The sequence below is a fragment of the Arachis ipaensis genome, chromosome B6 (genome assembly GCF_059453495.1).
Source record: "Arachis ipaensis isolate K30076 ecotype BB chromosome B6, ASM5945349v1, whole genome shotgun sequence".
Classification (NCBI taxonomy): domain Eukaryota; kingdom Viridiplantae; phylum Streptophyta; class Magnoliopsida; order Fabales; family Fabaceae; genus Arachis; species Arachis ipaensis.
This window is the reverse complement of record NC_142441.1, coordinates 139,556,155-139,571,051: the sequence shown is the minus strand read 5'-3', so window position 1 is coordinate 139,571,051 and position 14,897 is coordinate 139,556,155. Positions and strand designations below refer to the sequence as shown.

Sequence of the window (14,897 nt, the reverse complement as noted above, 5' to 3'; positions counted from 1 at the left end):
GCACACCACGCGCACGCGTGGATAGTGCCTTCTTGAAGAACGACGCGTACGCACCAAGTGCGCCTACGCGTGGAGGGTCATTCTGCTAAAAATTTTCTAAGTTAAAAGCTGCAGAATTTACAGATTCAACCCTCAATCTTCCGACGGACATAACTTTCTCATTTTAAATCATTTTTCACCCGTTCTTCAAACGGCATGGACATCCCGGATCCAATTTCATTTCTAAATAGATTTGGCACAAAACAGAGATCCGTAGTCCAAGTTATGTCCCGTCAAAGTATGCCCAAAAACCATATTTTCATACAAAACCACTAGGTGCCATTTTCAAAACAAGCCATTTTCAACTCTTTTCAAAATCAACCAAAACATGCCAATTTCAACCTTTTTTGAAATCAATCAAAATGTACCAAAATCCACATCAAGCCATCCTCAACTCACACATTGACACTTTACCAAAAATTCCCAAAACCACATCTAACCATTTTAACACTTCTCAATCAAATGGCTAAAGGACAAACACAATATCATGTCATACATCCTTCCTCATCCCAATTTCCAATAATACCATTTCCAATCAACCATCATTATACGTAATCAATATCATACTCACTATCACGTGATTTCACCCACAAATCAACCTTAATCATTCCCCAAGCATATATCACAACATACATATCTCTAATGCATCATCATACCATCAAGGCATCAATAATCATAATCACATATATGATCACATAATATATCTCAACCGAACCAAACATACCTCGTCTACATAATTTCACCCAAAATTACCAAATTCCACACTTCAACTTCTCAAACCTTATTATTCAATAACCAACCTAATCATTCATATATTCATTATCTGAAATTCATCCAATCACTTGTGCCATCATACAATGCACACATCGACTTACCTTTCTTACCTCTTTCCGGCCTCTGGCCCAAAATTCACGGCCTTCGGCCCAATTTTCACAATTTAAATGCATAAACCACAAATCAATACTCATTACCCAGTACATCAAATTCTCAATACACCAAGCATACAAGGTCACACAATTCTCAACCCAATCATTAATTCACATTACATATCAACTATGCATATTAGCACCAACCATTTACACAATCCAAACTTAATCCTAGGGGCATCTAGCCTAGGAATTCTCATCACAACACACGGTACTTAAATGAAACTTAAACCGTACCTCTTGTAGCCAAATCAATTGAGCCTCTTCTTTGGAATTCTTCACCAACCTTAGCTCCAAGCCTTACCAAAGCTCCTCAAGCAATACCAATCTCCCAATTGTGCACCAACATCACCAAATACACTAACATAACCAATGTCACATACATACATCAACCTAGGGCTCATAAAAATGATAAATCACAAGGGTTTGAGCACTTCTTACCTCAGCCCATATGAAGTAGGGATAGAACCCACTTAGAATCCATATTGGAGTATCCCTAAACACCCAAAATCACAAGATTTCAACACTAACTACCCAAAAACGTGTAACAGTGGGGAATTTCGAAAACTGGACAGAGATAAATGAAATACTTACCACCAAACTTAGATAGAATTGTAGAGGATGAGAAGAGCAATGTGTGGCCGCAAACGGCTCGTCAATCGGAGCTCCGTAGCTCAAGTTATGGTGGTTTGAAGATCAAAGAGAGTTAGGTTTTCTCTCTTCTCTTCTCTCTTCTCAAATCAGCGCCCCAACCCTTCTTTTTAGGGTAAAATGAGCTGAAATACTCACAACTAATGTTTATATATGTTGGGTCTTGGGCCCACTTAGGCCCGGTTCACTTATTTTTGCCCATTGGCCCAATTTTGGGCCAAAACCTTTAAGATTAGCACTCTAAATCGCACTTTAAATATTTCTACCTTCCCTAATTATAATTCCTCATTTCTTAATCTTATTTACCCATAATCAATTTCCTCAGTTGTAGTACCAGACAGATCTCAGCAGGTACTGCCGGTCAAAATTCCACTGCGCACTTTTACGCAGAAAACTATATTTTCCGACTCGGAAAAATTCACTGAATCCAAATATCATATTTAAATTATCAAATTCCAATTGCCAAATCTTCCAACCATATTCGCTCCTATTTAACTTATTATTTACTAAATTTCAGTTAGACCGGGTATTACATAGAACCTTGAGGTTACTGCGACTCTTAACTCTTGACAAAGCAACATAAAGTTGTCCATGAGTGAACACTGATTTTGGCAAGTAAAGCCCTACATGTGATAATGATTGACCTTGACTCTTGTTAATGGTCATTGCAAAGCATACTGTTAATAGAAATTGTCTCCGTTGGAACTTAAATGGCAATCCTGAATCTGAAGGAATCAAGTTCATTCTTGGAATGTACACTTTGTCTCCAATATTTCTACCGGTCACTACCGTCTGCCAAGTTCGTTAACTATTAACCTTGTCCTGTTGCATAAACCTGAAGTCTGATCTATGTTTTGTAGTAGCATTATAGCGACTCCTGGCTTCAAAGTCAACTTGTGATTGGGTAGTCCTGAACATTTGATGTCATTTAGGAACTCTGGTGTGAACCACTCTTGTTGTACATCTTCATTCTCATCAGCTTGACATGTTGTGTCAGAACTTAGATACTCCTTTTCCATCCCTGGAAAGATTGTCAAGACGAAATTGTTTACCTTCTCGACATTCTCAAGCGTGGGTGCAAGAATTGCTCTACTCTGAAAATACATGTAATCTGACATATTTTGCAACAAATTTGGATATATAAAGTCTACCAAATGAGAGAGGGGGTCATCAGTAGTTGTAATCAACAGACCATTTGGAATTTTAACTTCTAACTCATCACCAACAACAGAACCAATATTTCTGTTTCCAAAATCAAGTATCCAATTAGCAAATCTCTTTATTTCACATTCATGTTGATCTGAAGAAGACATTAGAAGCCTCATGTTCGTATGCAGTTTCAGAATCTTACAAAACGACCACAGATGGGATGAGTTAATAGCTAATGACAATATATCATGTCTACTCCCTTTCGGAATCACTGGAAGTATCTGTCTGAAATCACCTCATAGAACAACAACTTTACCACCAAATAGTTGATGTGTCTTATGTTGATCGGTAACTGACATAAGATCCCTGAGTGTCCAATCAAGTGCTTCAAAGCACATTTTATTGAGCATTGGAGCTTCATCCTAAATTATTAAGTTACTTTGGATGAGCAGCTCAGCCTACAAACTACCATGCTTGATGTTGCAATTAGATTCATCAGTAATTGTAATGGGTATTGAAAACCTAGAATGAGTCATTCTGCCAATAGGTAGGAGTAAAGACGCAATTCCACTGGATGCGACATTTAAAACAATCTTCCTCTAAATCGAATAGCAGAAGAAAGTCCATTACAAATAAATGTCTTATCACACCCACCATGCCCATAAACGAAGTAAAAACTATCAGAGTCTGTAATAACAGCATTGAGTGTCTCATCAAATAATGACTTTAGCTCATGAGTTATCTTTTGTTCCGTATATAAGTTTGTATGAGTCAACTCATTTGTGTCATATGCTAACTCCTCCTCTATTAGCTTATTCTGAAAAATGCGAACATCAGACATCTCAGGATATGACATTGATTGATAGTCTCCTAAACATCTCGCGTTGCTGTTGAGTATCTTCTCAATCTCAATAAGGCAGAGGTTTTCCAATTCGTCATCAGTCATATTTAGTCCTAGCAAAAGCACATGATGGTTTTATGAAATATTTAATAAGTAATTCCAAAATAAAACCATTAATATTATTAATAAAAATAAAAGTAATAAGAGAATACATTTTTTTATATAAAGAAAAGACATAGTAAAATACCTTAATTTTTCAATGCTTTTCTCCTCTCATATAGTATTCCATCTAATAATGTCCACTTTGCATTCCAAACACGTTCTGGTTTGCTAATGCTATTAGATATTAGTAGCATCGCAAATAGTTTTCTCAATTGATGACCAGATGCAAGTTCAACTACCTCATTAATAACTGTAATAAATTTCCTATCATCACACAGTAGTCCCATGAAATAGCAAGCATATTGGAAGCTAGAATATGTAATTCCATTAACTGTCCTAATAGTAATAGATTCATATATTGTGCAACTTCTCTGAATAGCTAACAAAATTCTCATATAGTATATATCACCTGTACCCGATGGAACATAGTTTAACCTCCCGATAGAATACCCTCTTTTGCGTGGATGCCATTCCCTTGCTTCTCTATCATAAACAAATTGATTTGGAAATTCAGCATACGTCAAAGCTTGACTTGCTTCAAATTTTTTGTTGGCCTCCATCCATGCTAAGAATGTCGTATGTTTTCCTTTCTCTTCTTTCACAATTTCCTCAAGATCGTCATCATATTTAAAGATGATATTTTGCTCTCTAGGCAAATGAAAGGTTAATCTCATCACTGAAGGCCACCTCTGATGAATATCATAAGTCAAAGTTCTCCAGATAGCCTCACATGCAGACAAATACCTGCAATCATAAAATTGTTTAATCTCATCAATAACCTGAGCATCCTCTCCACTGGAAGCTTCCTTTGAAACTCCAATTGCTACCCTATCTAGACCTTTATTCACGTACTTGAACAAATATTTTATAGCATTTGACTTGTTGCAGTACTCTACATTAACATGCGGTTGATAAGACATCAACAAATATGCATTTTATGGAACCACATTCCTATTATCCATGTGGACTCCCTTCTTCTCAGTAACGATTCCTATCTCCTGCGTCTCGTATTCTATATGATGGGTATCCACTATCATCGATAACTGTGGTGCTACTGAATGTTTTGGGATAATATTTGGTGCAGTACCCATCTTTCATGCAGGGAGATTTTGAGAAAGCTCTACCACATGTTCCATGAATCATATATGTAGATACAACTCTAAACAATTTTGGGTGCCAAACAGGATCTGACAACTCTGAAGATATTAACCGGTCAATTTGAGTTGTCGTTGTTATTTTATGGTCTCCACTCAATCATAAAAGAATGTGAACATGTGGTAGACTTCTTTTTTGGAATTCCACCGAATACATCCCTTATTATGTGCTTTGATAAATTAAGGGTGATAATAAAAAATGAACAATATGTTAAATAAAAAAAAATATTTTGCCATTTATTTTATAACAATCTAAAGCAACATGTCTCTAAAAATAAGGTTGGATGATGAGTAATACCTGCATCTAGCACTCCAAATAGAATTTCTTACTTAAGATTCGAGATTATCATGTCAAGCTTAATTTTGAACACTTTACACAATATATTTGGCCGGTCTTCAACCTTTAAGTTTATTGGATTGTTAACTCTACCAATCTCTTGCCAACTCGAGCTACATATCATTATGATGAAAAGGTTTGAATATCATATTCCTTACAAATTGTCATATCATCTTGATAATTATTAAACATATATCTCATGCCACCAGTGAAGGACGCGGGTAGGATGACACGTTTACCTGCTTTGGAAGCACGAGTCTCACCCCTAACAATTGCATCTTGAATCCCTTATATATATACATCACTCCTCACCTTGTTTTGGTTGTTTTGATAGTAGGCCAGCCTTTGTGTTTCAATCATGAAAAAGCAATAAACCAAGAACTGCTGAAATAGTCTTCCACCATTAACAATAGTTGTATACTCGACCATTCTCTCTTGTATTCTAAATGTTATGAACTCCCTTAAACTCACACGCTGTCTCTTTCTATTTTAATTAGCCCTATGAGATTCTCGCAAAGGAATGTCTTCTTGATAGCCATCTTTACCGTAGGAAAACATCATAGGATACTGAAGAGGAATAAATGCGGTGTGTGTCTCATGAATCCTTTGTAGATATCCGGACTTTAATTAAACTATAATACCACGCCCTGCATCTCCAGAATCAAAATCTTCTACTATTAGAGCTGCGACCTCGTTAGAATATGGTAAATTATAGACTCTCGCGTCCTTTGATCTTTTCCGATGCAACCACAGCCTTATATTTGTGATATCTTCTTGACGATTCTGGAAGTATGTGCACATTGGTATGTTGGTTTAAATTAACCACAGTCTTATATTAGTCTTGAAGTTACCCACATTTAGTCCAACACCAAAATATCTTATTTGGTAAGATATTCTTTCTCTTAGCAAATTCACAAATCGAGACACAAGAGCTTCTTAACTGAGGCGTGTATTTTTTCTCTTTATAATTGATAAACAAAAATCAAAGAACAATTAAATGGGGATAAACAAACAAATTTAAAATATGAATAATATAAATTTAATATTATTTAAAAAATTGGTAGGAAACTCATGTCTTCATCGAGCCAAACCATCTCAATTGAGTATGACAATGGAGAATTTCCATAACTTGGTAGTGTCATTGAAAAAAGTAGAGAAATTTTAGATTTTAGATATATGTAAAGGAATGGATTGATTTACTTTGAATTGTTGTGCTATACATGTCTCATAACTTATACTTTTATAGTTAACTCATAGTTAGAATTCTCTAAATTTGATTGACTTTAATTTGAATTTGAATTAAATTTGCAGACACTACAAGAAATATCGTTAAAATCGATGGCCAAATCGACGGCCAAGCTGTCAATAATATTAAAAATCGATGGTAAAATTGACGGCAAAAGTGGTCGCTATTAAACTGGTCGATTTTTCAAAATTCAAATAAAATCGACGGCTTTTATAGCTGTCGATAATAATCTAATAAAATCGACAGCAATTCCATATATAATATGAGTTTGAGAATTTTGCTTCCTTCATAAAATCGACCACATTGCCGTCGATTTAATTATTTAGATACCAACACATGCTTAATAAAATTGACAACACTTTTGTTGATATTTATTTAATAAAATCGACAAAAAACCGTCGATTTAATTACTTAGATACTGACAAATTCTATGTCTGTATTTTGTTTTTTGTCTATTTTAAATTTAAAAAGCGACAACCCTGCTGTCGATTTTAATAGCTATAATTTTTTTTATTTGAAAAATAGTAGACAATTAATACAAATAAATTTTTAAATATAGAAATAAAATGTATACAAAATATTAGATAAATAAACTTCTAAATATAAAAATAAAATTTATACTAAATATTAGATAATGAGTTTACAAACTTATCAAAATAATAAATAATCCTCTAACATAAAGACTCTAGACAAGATAAATAACTAAACTTAGAGTTATATTCGTTTAAATTCAATCTACTAATAATACAAAATATTCAAAGCAAAGTAAATAACCCTATTCATACTCATCTAAATAATCATCTGAGTCATCAAGATCGTCAGAATCATCGTCCCTTTGAGAACTCTGTGGTTGTCCTGGTTGCTGCAGAATAGGTGGGAGTTTTCTACCTGGGACTGTGCTTTTCTGGGAGCTTGGAAAAGTAAAAGAAGGAGGTGGGAGAACACGTGATCCATAACTACTAGGACCCATGGCCCTCACATACTCAGTCAAGCTGCTCAATTAATGACTAAACTTATCCATCTGTGAGTTACTGGTGTTGAGATCCTCACGCAAGGATTCAACAGTCTGTTGCCACTCTCTTTTCTCCCTCTGGTTGCGATCTTCAAGCTCTCTATATTTAGCGGCATGTTGTTCAACTTCCCTATTGAGTATTGCGATTTGTTCTCTAAGATCCAAAACATTAGTGCTGGTGGTCGTGGTTGGACCATCAACTTGAGGTCGCACCATGGAAGAGTCCCTTACCTCACCCATGCCATATACCCTACCTCTTCGTTTTTCACCCACTGTCTCAATCCATATGTTTTCATCAGAGACAGGCGGTGGATCAGTTAAACCAGCCTCTATAGCAGCTAACGCTCTTGCTCAGCCTGAAACATACGCTCTTAAAATATATCCTACAATGAGGAGAAATGATTGATAAACTACTAGAAGTATTAATAATGCAAAAATTAAGGGGATATGTGAAAAAAATAAGTCCAATATTACAATGAAGGTAAGTTACCTTTGTCTTTCGAGAGTGTTCATCAATCCATTGAGTCCTATCCTTTTTGCGAGTGTGAGTGTGCTCAAAAAACTCATCCATACATAATGGTCTTCTAAGTGAATGATTCTACATAATGTAACCAAAGTATCAACAAATATGGGTGTACAATTGATATGTACTGAACTAAACCATTGCACTTAGATAGAGCAGCTCATAAAAGCATGCTCATAAAAGAGAACTCATAAAAGAGAACTCATAAAAGCATAGTTTGGCAGAGGCAGAGGCAAAACAATATTAATTAAAGAGAAACAAAATCAACAATATCATCATCATCAAAGGCAAAGGCAGCAACAACAACATAATAATAATCTTCCAGGGCAACTATTTGATGTTAACTTCTCAGAAAAGAGAAAGGTTCCTAATGCATTAGATCCTCTTCACAATCGTTGATGACTTCAAGCCTTCATTTTCTTTGCATATTGTTATTCATGTTTGAGTTTTGAGGTTACAAAACCAATTAAAATAGCAAATTATATTTTATAGAGTTCAGAGGTTCATTCTCTGTTAAATTGTGGAAGCTAAGGAAGGTTAGTACTTCATTTTATTTTATTGTTTTTTACAGGAACCCATAAAAGCATGCTCAAAGAAGTTCATGAAAATCATGACTATATCGTAATTGATGATGATGATGATCAAAGGCACTCTAAACCACTCTTAATGAAAAAGAAAACCAACACAGAAGGTAACTGAAATCTAACTTCAATTGTTTTTATTTTATATTTTTTATTTCATTATTTAGCTCATATTTTGAAACAAAGATGAAGAAATCCAAAAGTCAAAGCTTCGGTTTAGATCAAAAGAATAACAGTATAAACTAATATCAAATCAACTCTATAAATAATAGTATAAATTATGATGGCAACTGATAGTATAAAGTAAAAAAGAGGGTTCTATAAGCAACTTACCAAGCGTAACCTCGCTTCTGGAAAGGTGGTGCCTTCTGCAGTATGAAGGGAGGTACCTCGAGTCGATTTCCTGGCAGCTGTATTTCTCGCCTGTAATTATCTAAAGGCATCAGTGTCCCAACGTCTCATCAATTCACCAAGAACTTCTGGTGGGATCCAATATGGACGGGCACCTTTTTTGCGAATGGCATGGAGCATACCTCGCAAGCACTTGGCAGCTCTAAACCTCCAAGCTTGATAGATATCATCCTCTTCCGTGTCAAGAATGTCAAAGCATTTCTATTTAAAAAAAATATCTTGTTATTATATAACATACTATGATACATATTTACCCTCTACTATATCCACTTTGTCCACCATATCTTTTCTAATCTTAATTTATCTAAAAATATTAGGTAGTAGTAGTCTGAATTACTAAAAAATCTTGCAAGTCAAGTAACCAAGAGATACCAAAAAGTAAGACTCAAATTCTTCTTGGGTAGTAGCTATAATAATTGGTGTTTCTAAAGTTTATATAGTATGATCATTACCCTTATAAATCAATATATATTGCGTCCATGATGCAAGGACATACATGTTAACTAAAGCAGCCAGCAAGTATATATATAAATCAGATGGTATAGTATATAATATGGCATTGAAATTCTAAACAACAAGATCCGAGAAAAAAATGTATCAGCAACAAATTAGCCCTTTATCACGTTGAAATTAAACAGATTATGACATGTACTTTAGTAATTAATTAATGAGATTAGCATGTGCAGTGAAAACATGCAGGTCCTTAAAAACTCAGCCATATAATTTTTCGAGTTAAATACTTTAATATAGTAATTAAAATTTACCCTCCACTCTATCCACCATATTTTTCGAGTATCATCATCTGCCTCATCAAAACTCAGCCAAGGCTTGTTGTAGTTTTCCTTAAAAACCTGAGAAATACGCTTCAAACCAGGCTTAGGTGGGTGCCAACTACATCAAAAACAAAAAAAATGATAAGGATAGATTACTTAGTAAAAACGAGACATGAAATTCATAAAATTTAAAGCAAATAACAAACCATTTGGCACCATCATATCTAAGCGTGGGAGCACTTGTGCTGGAGTGACCAGTGGCGGTGGATATTCCTTGACCATGAGTATCTTGGGTACCATTAGATGTGGTTTGTCTTTCCCCACAAGATCCTGCTCGACTGGGCGCTACAATAGCTGGATCATTCTTGCACACCATGTGAGGCAGTGTTGGAAGGTTCATTGGCTTGTTGTGTGCATGATCTTGGCACACCCAGAGTAGGCATCATGTGTATCTGAGGCTCCTGACGAGAGGGGGTAGTCGTAGCAATAGGTGGCGGTCTCCCATTGGTCGGAGCAGTCGTGCCTGATGATGACCCAACAAGAGTGTATGGATCCGCATGCAAGTCAAGGGGGTGACCGGTAGAAAGCCTAGGCCTCCCTTTTTGGCCTCGGCCTCGGCCACGGCCACGGCCGTGATCTCCGCCTCTACCAACCATATCCTATACTGTATTCCAGCTTTCCAAATTTTTTGATGTGGTGGATGCTTCTCAATACTGTATTAAAAGGAAAAACAGAAAATTAAAAAAAAGCATTAGATGCCAAGCACTTTTTTCTAACACATACAGTTTCTACTACAAGATAGAGATGCCTGTGAACACTCAAAAAAAGGCTCAATTAGATGCAGAAAACAAAAGGATAAAAGAATGTGGACAGTTTATATGAATGAGTAAACATGAACTGTACTCTTTGTAGCTTCATATGGACCATCAAGATGATATACATAATATATATGGATGATTCTGCCTGGATTTATTCATGTTAAACAAACAAACCAGGACCACAAATCTTCATAAGAAAATAATAACATCAAACAAGGAAATACAACACATTGATAAAAGAAAGAAATAACAGCAGAATCAATACATGATTATGTGATGACCAATTCAATCCCAAAGCTGCAATGACCACCAAAACCACAAACCAGCATCATCTTATGACTTAAATAGAGGGAGAAAATAAAAACCTAATTCCTCAGAAACCAAATTATATCAGTGTCATCTTCCACACGCACACACTAAATATTTATTTAATTAGTGTCCAAGATAGTTTCTTAAAGGTGTTTAATTTGAATTACAAGTAATCGATACAAGAAATTACAAAATATGAATTACAACTAAAACCTCAATCCGAGAATTCTGAACTTCCATCATCATCATCAATGTAAGCATCATCGTCATCATAGATCTCAATGTCATCGTCCTGTTCATTATTTACAATAGGAACCTGGAGGTCAGCTAATTGAAGTTGTATCATATCAACATCTCCTGATGTAGATGCTAATGATGGTGGAAACTCGGTTTCTAAAATGATCCTAGCTTGTGGAGGTTCATCATTCTGATATACCTCGGTTTCAGACTCATTTTGTGTCTCTTCCATTATTTTTCCCGGTTTACATATAATCACAACCTTCCAATTAGACTTACAGCCTTGTGGATATGGCATGTAATACACGTGTCTAGCTTTTTGTGCAAGGATGAATAGATCGTAACTCCCATATCTCCTAGTAGGTAATACTTCAGTTATTTTGTAGTCTTTGTGTCTATGCAATCCCCGAGACCTGGTAGGGTTATGCCACTCACAGTAAAACAAGGTGACTCTCAAACTAACAAGACTTGGATATTCATCAACAATCAAAATCTCTTTAAGAGTACCATACCAGTTAGATGCATCATTCTCTCCATTGCCTTTATGTATTATCTGTCTTCTTTCCACATGCATGCTCATGAGTATAAAATCTATACCCGTTGACCTTGAACATACCAACACTCGTTGCCCTAATTTTTGGACCGAATGCTAAACTCAATAGATGAGGACAAGTTATGCCATTACTGGGATTTTTTACCTGATTTTGTCAAACAAAATATAGTATTTAGAAAAACAATATTTACTTTGACATATTTTAGTACAGTCAACAAAATGTAATAACTTATATGTTCATGGAACCATGATGGAAAGTTGGACAAAGAATTATTGCTTCCATGGATTTGCTCGTATTGACTTCTAAATTTATTGACTTCAGGACAATTCAACAAGATATGTAAGTGAGCGGCTTTCATTTTCATACTAGTCAATCACCTGTCTTTGTTGGCTCTCCCAGGAACACCCGGTTGATCAAAAATAAAAAGGGTAGGCTCAGATGAACTTTCACCACCGTCATCATTCCGATTTGGCCTTGTTCTCTTAGACATTACAGGTGGCTCAAAGTAATAAGAACAATAAATTGATGTCTCTCTAGCCAGGTATGCTTGACAAATTGAACCCTCTACTCTAGCCCGATTCTTCACCGATCTCTTATACGTGCCTATTTCACACTCAAATGGATACATCCACCTATACTGAGCTGATCCACAAACACGTGCCTCATATGCCAAGTGAATTGGTAGATGCTCCATTACGTCAAAAAAAGCAATAGGAAAAATTCTTTCTAACTTGCACAAAATAACAGGAATATTAGCTTCCATTTATGCAAGATCGCTAACCCAAAGAGTAGATGAACAAAGGTCCCTAAAATATTGACTTATTTTGGTCAACGATTTCAACACGTGGTCCGGCAACTCTTTGAAGGCTAACGGAAGCAAACACTCCATAAATACATGACAATCATGAGTTTTCATCCCAAACAATTTTTCTCCCCTGACATCGACACACCTTTGTAAATTTGAAACATATCCATCTGGCATTTTCAACTCTTGTACCCATTTACAAATATTTTTTTGTTGTTGGAGTGTCAAGACATAGTGCCCTTAGGCTTTGCCCAATGACTTTCACGTACTTGCACCAAATTCAAATCTGGTCACCTACAAAGTATAGCCATGTCTAACCTTGCCTTTTCATTGTCTTTTGTTCTTTCAGTATCCATAACAGTATTCATTATGTTATCAAAAACATTCTTCTCAATATGCATTAGATCCAAACAATGACGAGCCAAATGATCTTTCCAATATGGGAGATCCCAAAATATACTCCTTTTGGTCCAATTGTGTTCCACCCCATATCCGCTCAATCGCACTTGTCATCTTCTGTCAACTATTTTAGGATATTGTCTAACTCTTTTCCAGATCTGTTCACCGCTAAGCCTAATAGGAGGTTCTTCATCTTCCTCAACATTCTTCTTAAAACTAACTTTATTACGCCTATAAGGATGACCTTCAAGTAAATATCTCCTATGACAGTCAAACAACGAATTCTTTCTGCCATAATCTAACCAAAAGGCCTTGGTATCCTCCATGCATATTGGACACGCTAATCTTCCCCCCGTGCTCCAACCAGACAACATTCTATAAGCAAAAAAATCGTTAATGGACCACATTAATGTGGCCTTTAACTGAAAATTCCTCTTGCTATGAATGTCGTATGTTAGGACGCCTTCATCCCACAACTCTTTAAGTTCATCTATCAATGGTGAAGATAAACATCAATTTTTGCTTTGGGATTTTCTTTTCCAAGTATGATGCACGTTAGGAACAAGAAATGATCTTTCATACACATATGAGGTGGAAGGTTATAAGGGGTGACTATAACAGGCCAACAAGAGTACGGTGTGCTAAAATGAACATTAGGAGAAAACCCATCAGAACAAAGTCCAAGTCTAACATTACGCGGTTCGCTTGAAAAATGAGGATGCTTGGTATCAAAATGTTTCCATGCTTCACCATGAGAAGGATGTGTCATCACGTCGTCGTTTCTGCGATTTTGGTGATGCCACAACATATGAGGGGCAGTACTCATTGATGCATACAACCTTTGTAGCCTTGGAATCAATGGCAAATAATGCATTCTTTTATATGGAACCTTTTTATTTTTACCTTTTCTAGGCTTAAATATATACTCCCCATAAAATTTACATTGTCTAAGATCTTTGTCCTCTTTGTAATATATCATACAACCATTGACACAACAATCTATCTTAACCTCCTTAAACCCAAGTTGGGAAACAATTTTCTTAGCTTCATAATAATTAGCAGGAATTTCATTTAGAGTTGTTTGCATTTCTCTAAACAAAGTTGTCCACTGGTCAAAAGACAATTGTGATTTTATACTTAGCATCCTACTAGCAAGTGACAATCGTGAATGGATACAATTTTCCCACAAGGGTTTACTAATTGAATCTAAGAGGTTATAAAATCTCTTAGCATCTCGATTTGGTTCCTCCACTGCTGGTTGCATGTACATGTGAAACTTAGGTTGCAAAGCATCAACAACCATCTCATGATAACGATCAAAATTTTCTTCCCATATAATACCACCTAATGCAGAGCTGCTTTCAATGTCTTCATCTATCATAATCTGATTCTCTGTGGTTATCTCCTCTCCATGCTCTGTCCAAACCCAATAATTAGGTTTAAACCCATGAGTATATAGATCAATCTTAATGTCGATCAGCTGTTTAAATCTCCCACATTGACATTTGGCACATGGACACCTAACTAAAACTCCTTTGAGAAATTCATGAGTTCTAGTACACACTTCCACAAATTCATTTACCCCTTTAACAAACCTGGGCTTAAGACCTCGCCTTTGGTCATACATTCTATCATACATCCAACTTCGGTTCTGATTTTTCATTATTAATGATTTTAATTTCCTACATATCAAATGGATAATATTCAATTTTTAAATTTTTTTTATTCAACGAGAAACCACAACAAATAAAAGTCTTATCATAAATATAATTTATACTTTCACCATGAATAGTTTACCCAAACAAGCATAGATAAGTAAGTATAGATAAGCATGCATAATAATTTAATACAGATAATAAAGACAAAGATAAATTAAAACTCAATAGTTTAACAAAGATAAATAAATAAAAAAGTAGAAGGTTAAACCTTGAATAGCTTCTCTGGGAGTGTTAAACTCTACCAATACCTGA

The 14,897-nt window shown here is 35.5% G+C and overlaps 3 protein-coding genes and 1 pseudogene across 3 annotated transcripts; all 4 read right to left on the bottom strand.

Annotated features, from left to right (window-relative positions):
- Positions 1 to 2,401: 2,401 nt before the first annotated feature.
- On the bottom strand, positions 2,402 to 2,941 carry LOC148562941 (uncharacterized). Its single transcript, XM_088491075.1, has one exon. It carries the CDS (start codon positions 2,939 to 2,941, stop codon positions 2,402 to 2,404), a length of 540 nt encoding a protein of 179 aa, XP_088347201.1.
- Positions 2,942 to 3,348: 407 nt separating this feature from the next.
- Positions 3,349 to 3,711, bottom strand: LOC148562940 (uncharacterized). The gene has a single exon (XM_088491074.1). The coding sequence runs from the start codon at positions 3,709 to 3,711 to the stop codon at positions 3,349 to 3,351; it is 363 nt and encodes a 120-aa protein (XP_088347200.1).
- Positions 3,712 to 3,854: 143 nt separating this feature from the next.
- On the bottom strand, positions 3,855 to 4,911 carry LOC148562939 (uncharacterized). Its single transcript, XM_088491073.1, has 2 exons — positions 4,755 to 4,911; positions 3,855 to 4,660 (listed from the first exon to the last, which is right to left on the bottom strand). Exons 1-2 carry the CDS (start codon positions 4,909 to 4,911, stop codon positions 3,855 to 3,857), a joined length of 963 nt encoding a protein of 320 aa, XP_088347199.1.
- A 7,841-nt stretch (positions 4,912 to 12,752) lies between these two features.
- Positions 12,753 to 14,590, bottom strand: LOC148562938 (uncharacterized; annotated as a pseudogene).
- Between the last annotated feature and the right edge of the window lie 307 nt (positions 14,591 to 14,897).

Bases quoted from the DNA above. Each gene is read 5' to 3' on its own strand.
- LOC148562941 (XM_088491075.1), bottom strand. From the start codon at position 2,941: ATGAGGCTTCTAATGTCTTCTTCAGATCAACATGAATGTGAAATAAAG.
- LOC148562939 (XM_088491073.1), bottom strand. From the start codon at position 4,911: ATGATTCATGGAACATGTGGTAGAGCTTTCTCAAAATCTCCCTGCATG. The intron at 4,661-4,754 runs GTTACTGAGAAG...ATGTTAATGTAG, and splicing joins AGACGCAGGAGATAGGAATC to AGTACTGCAACAAGTCAAAT.
- LOC148562940 (XM_088491074.1), bottom strand. From the start codon at position 3,711: ATGACTGATGACGAATTGGAAAACCTCTGCCTTATTGAGATTGAGAAG.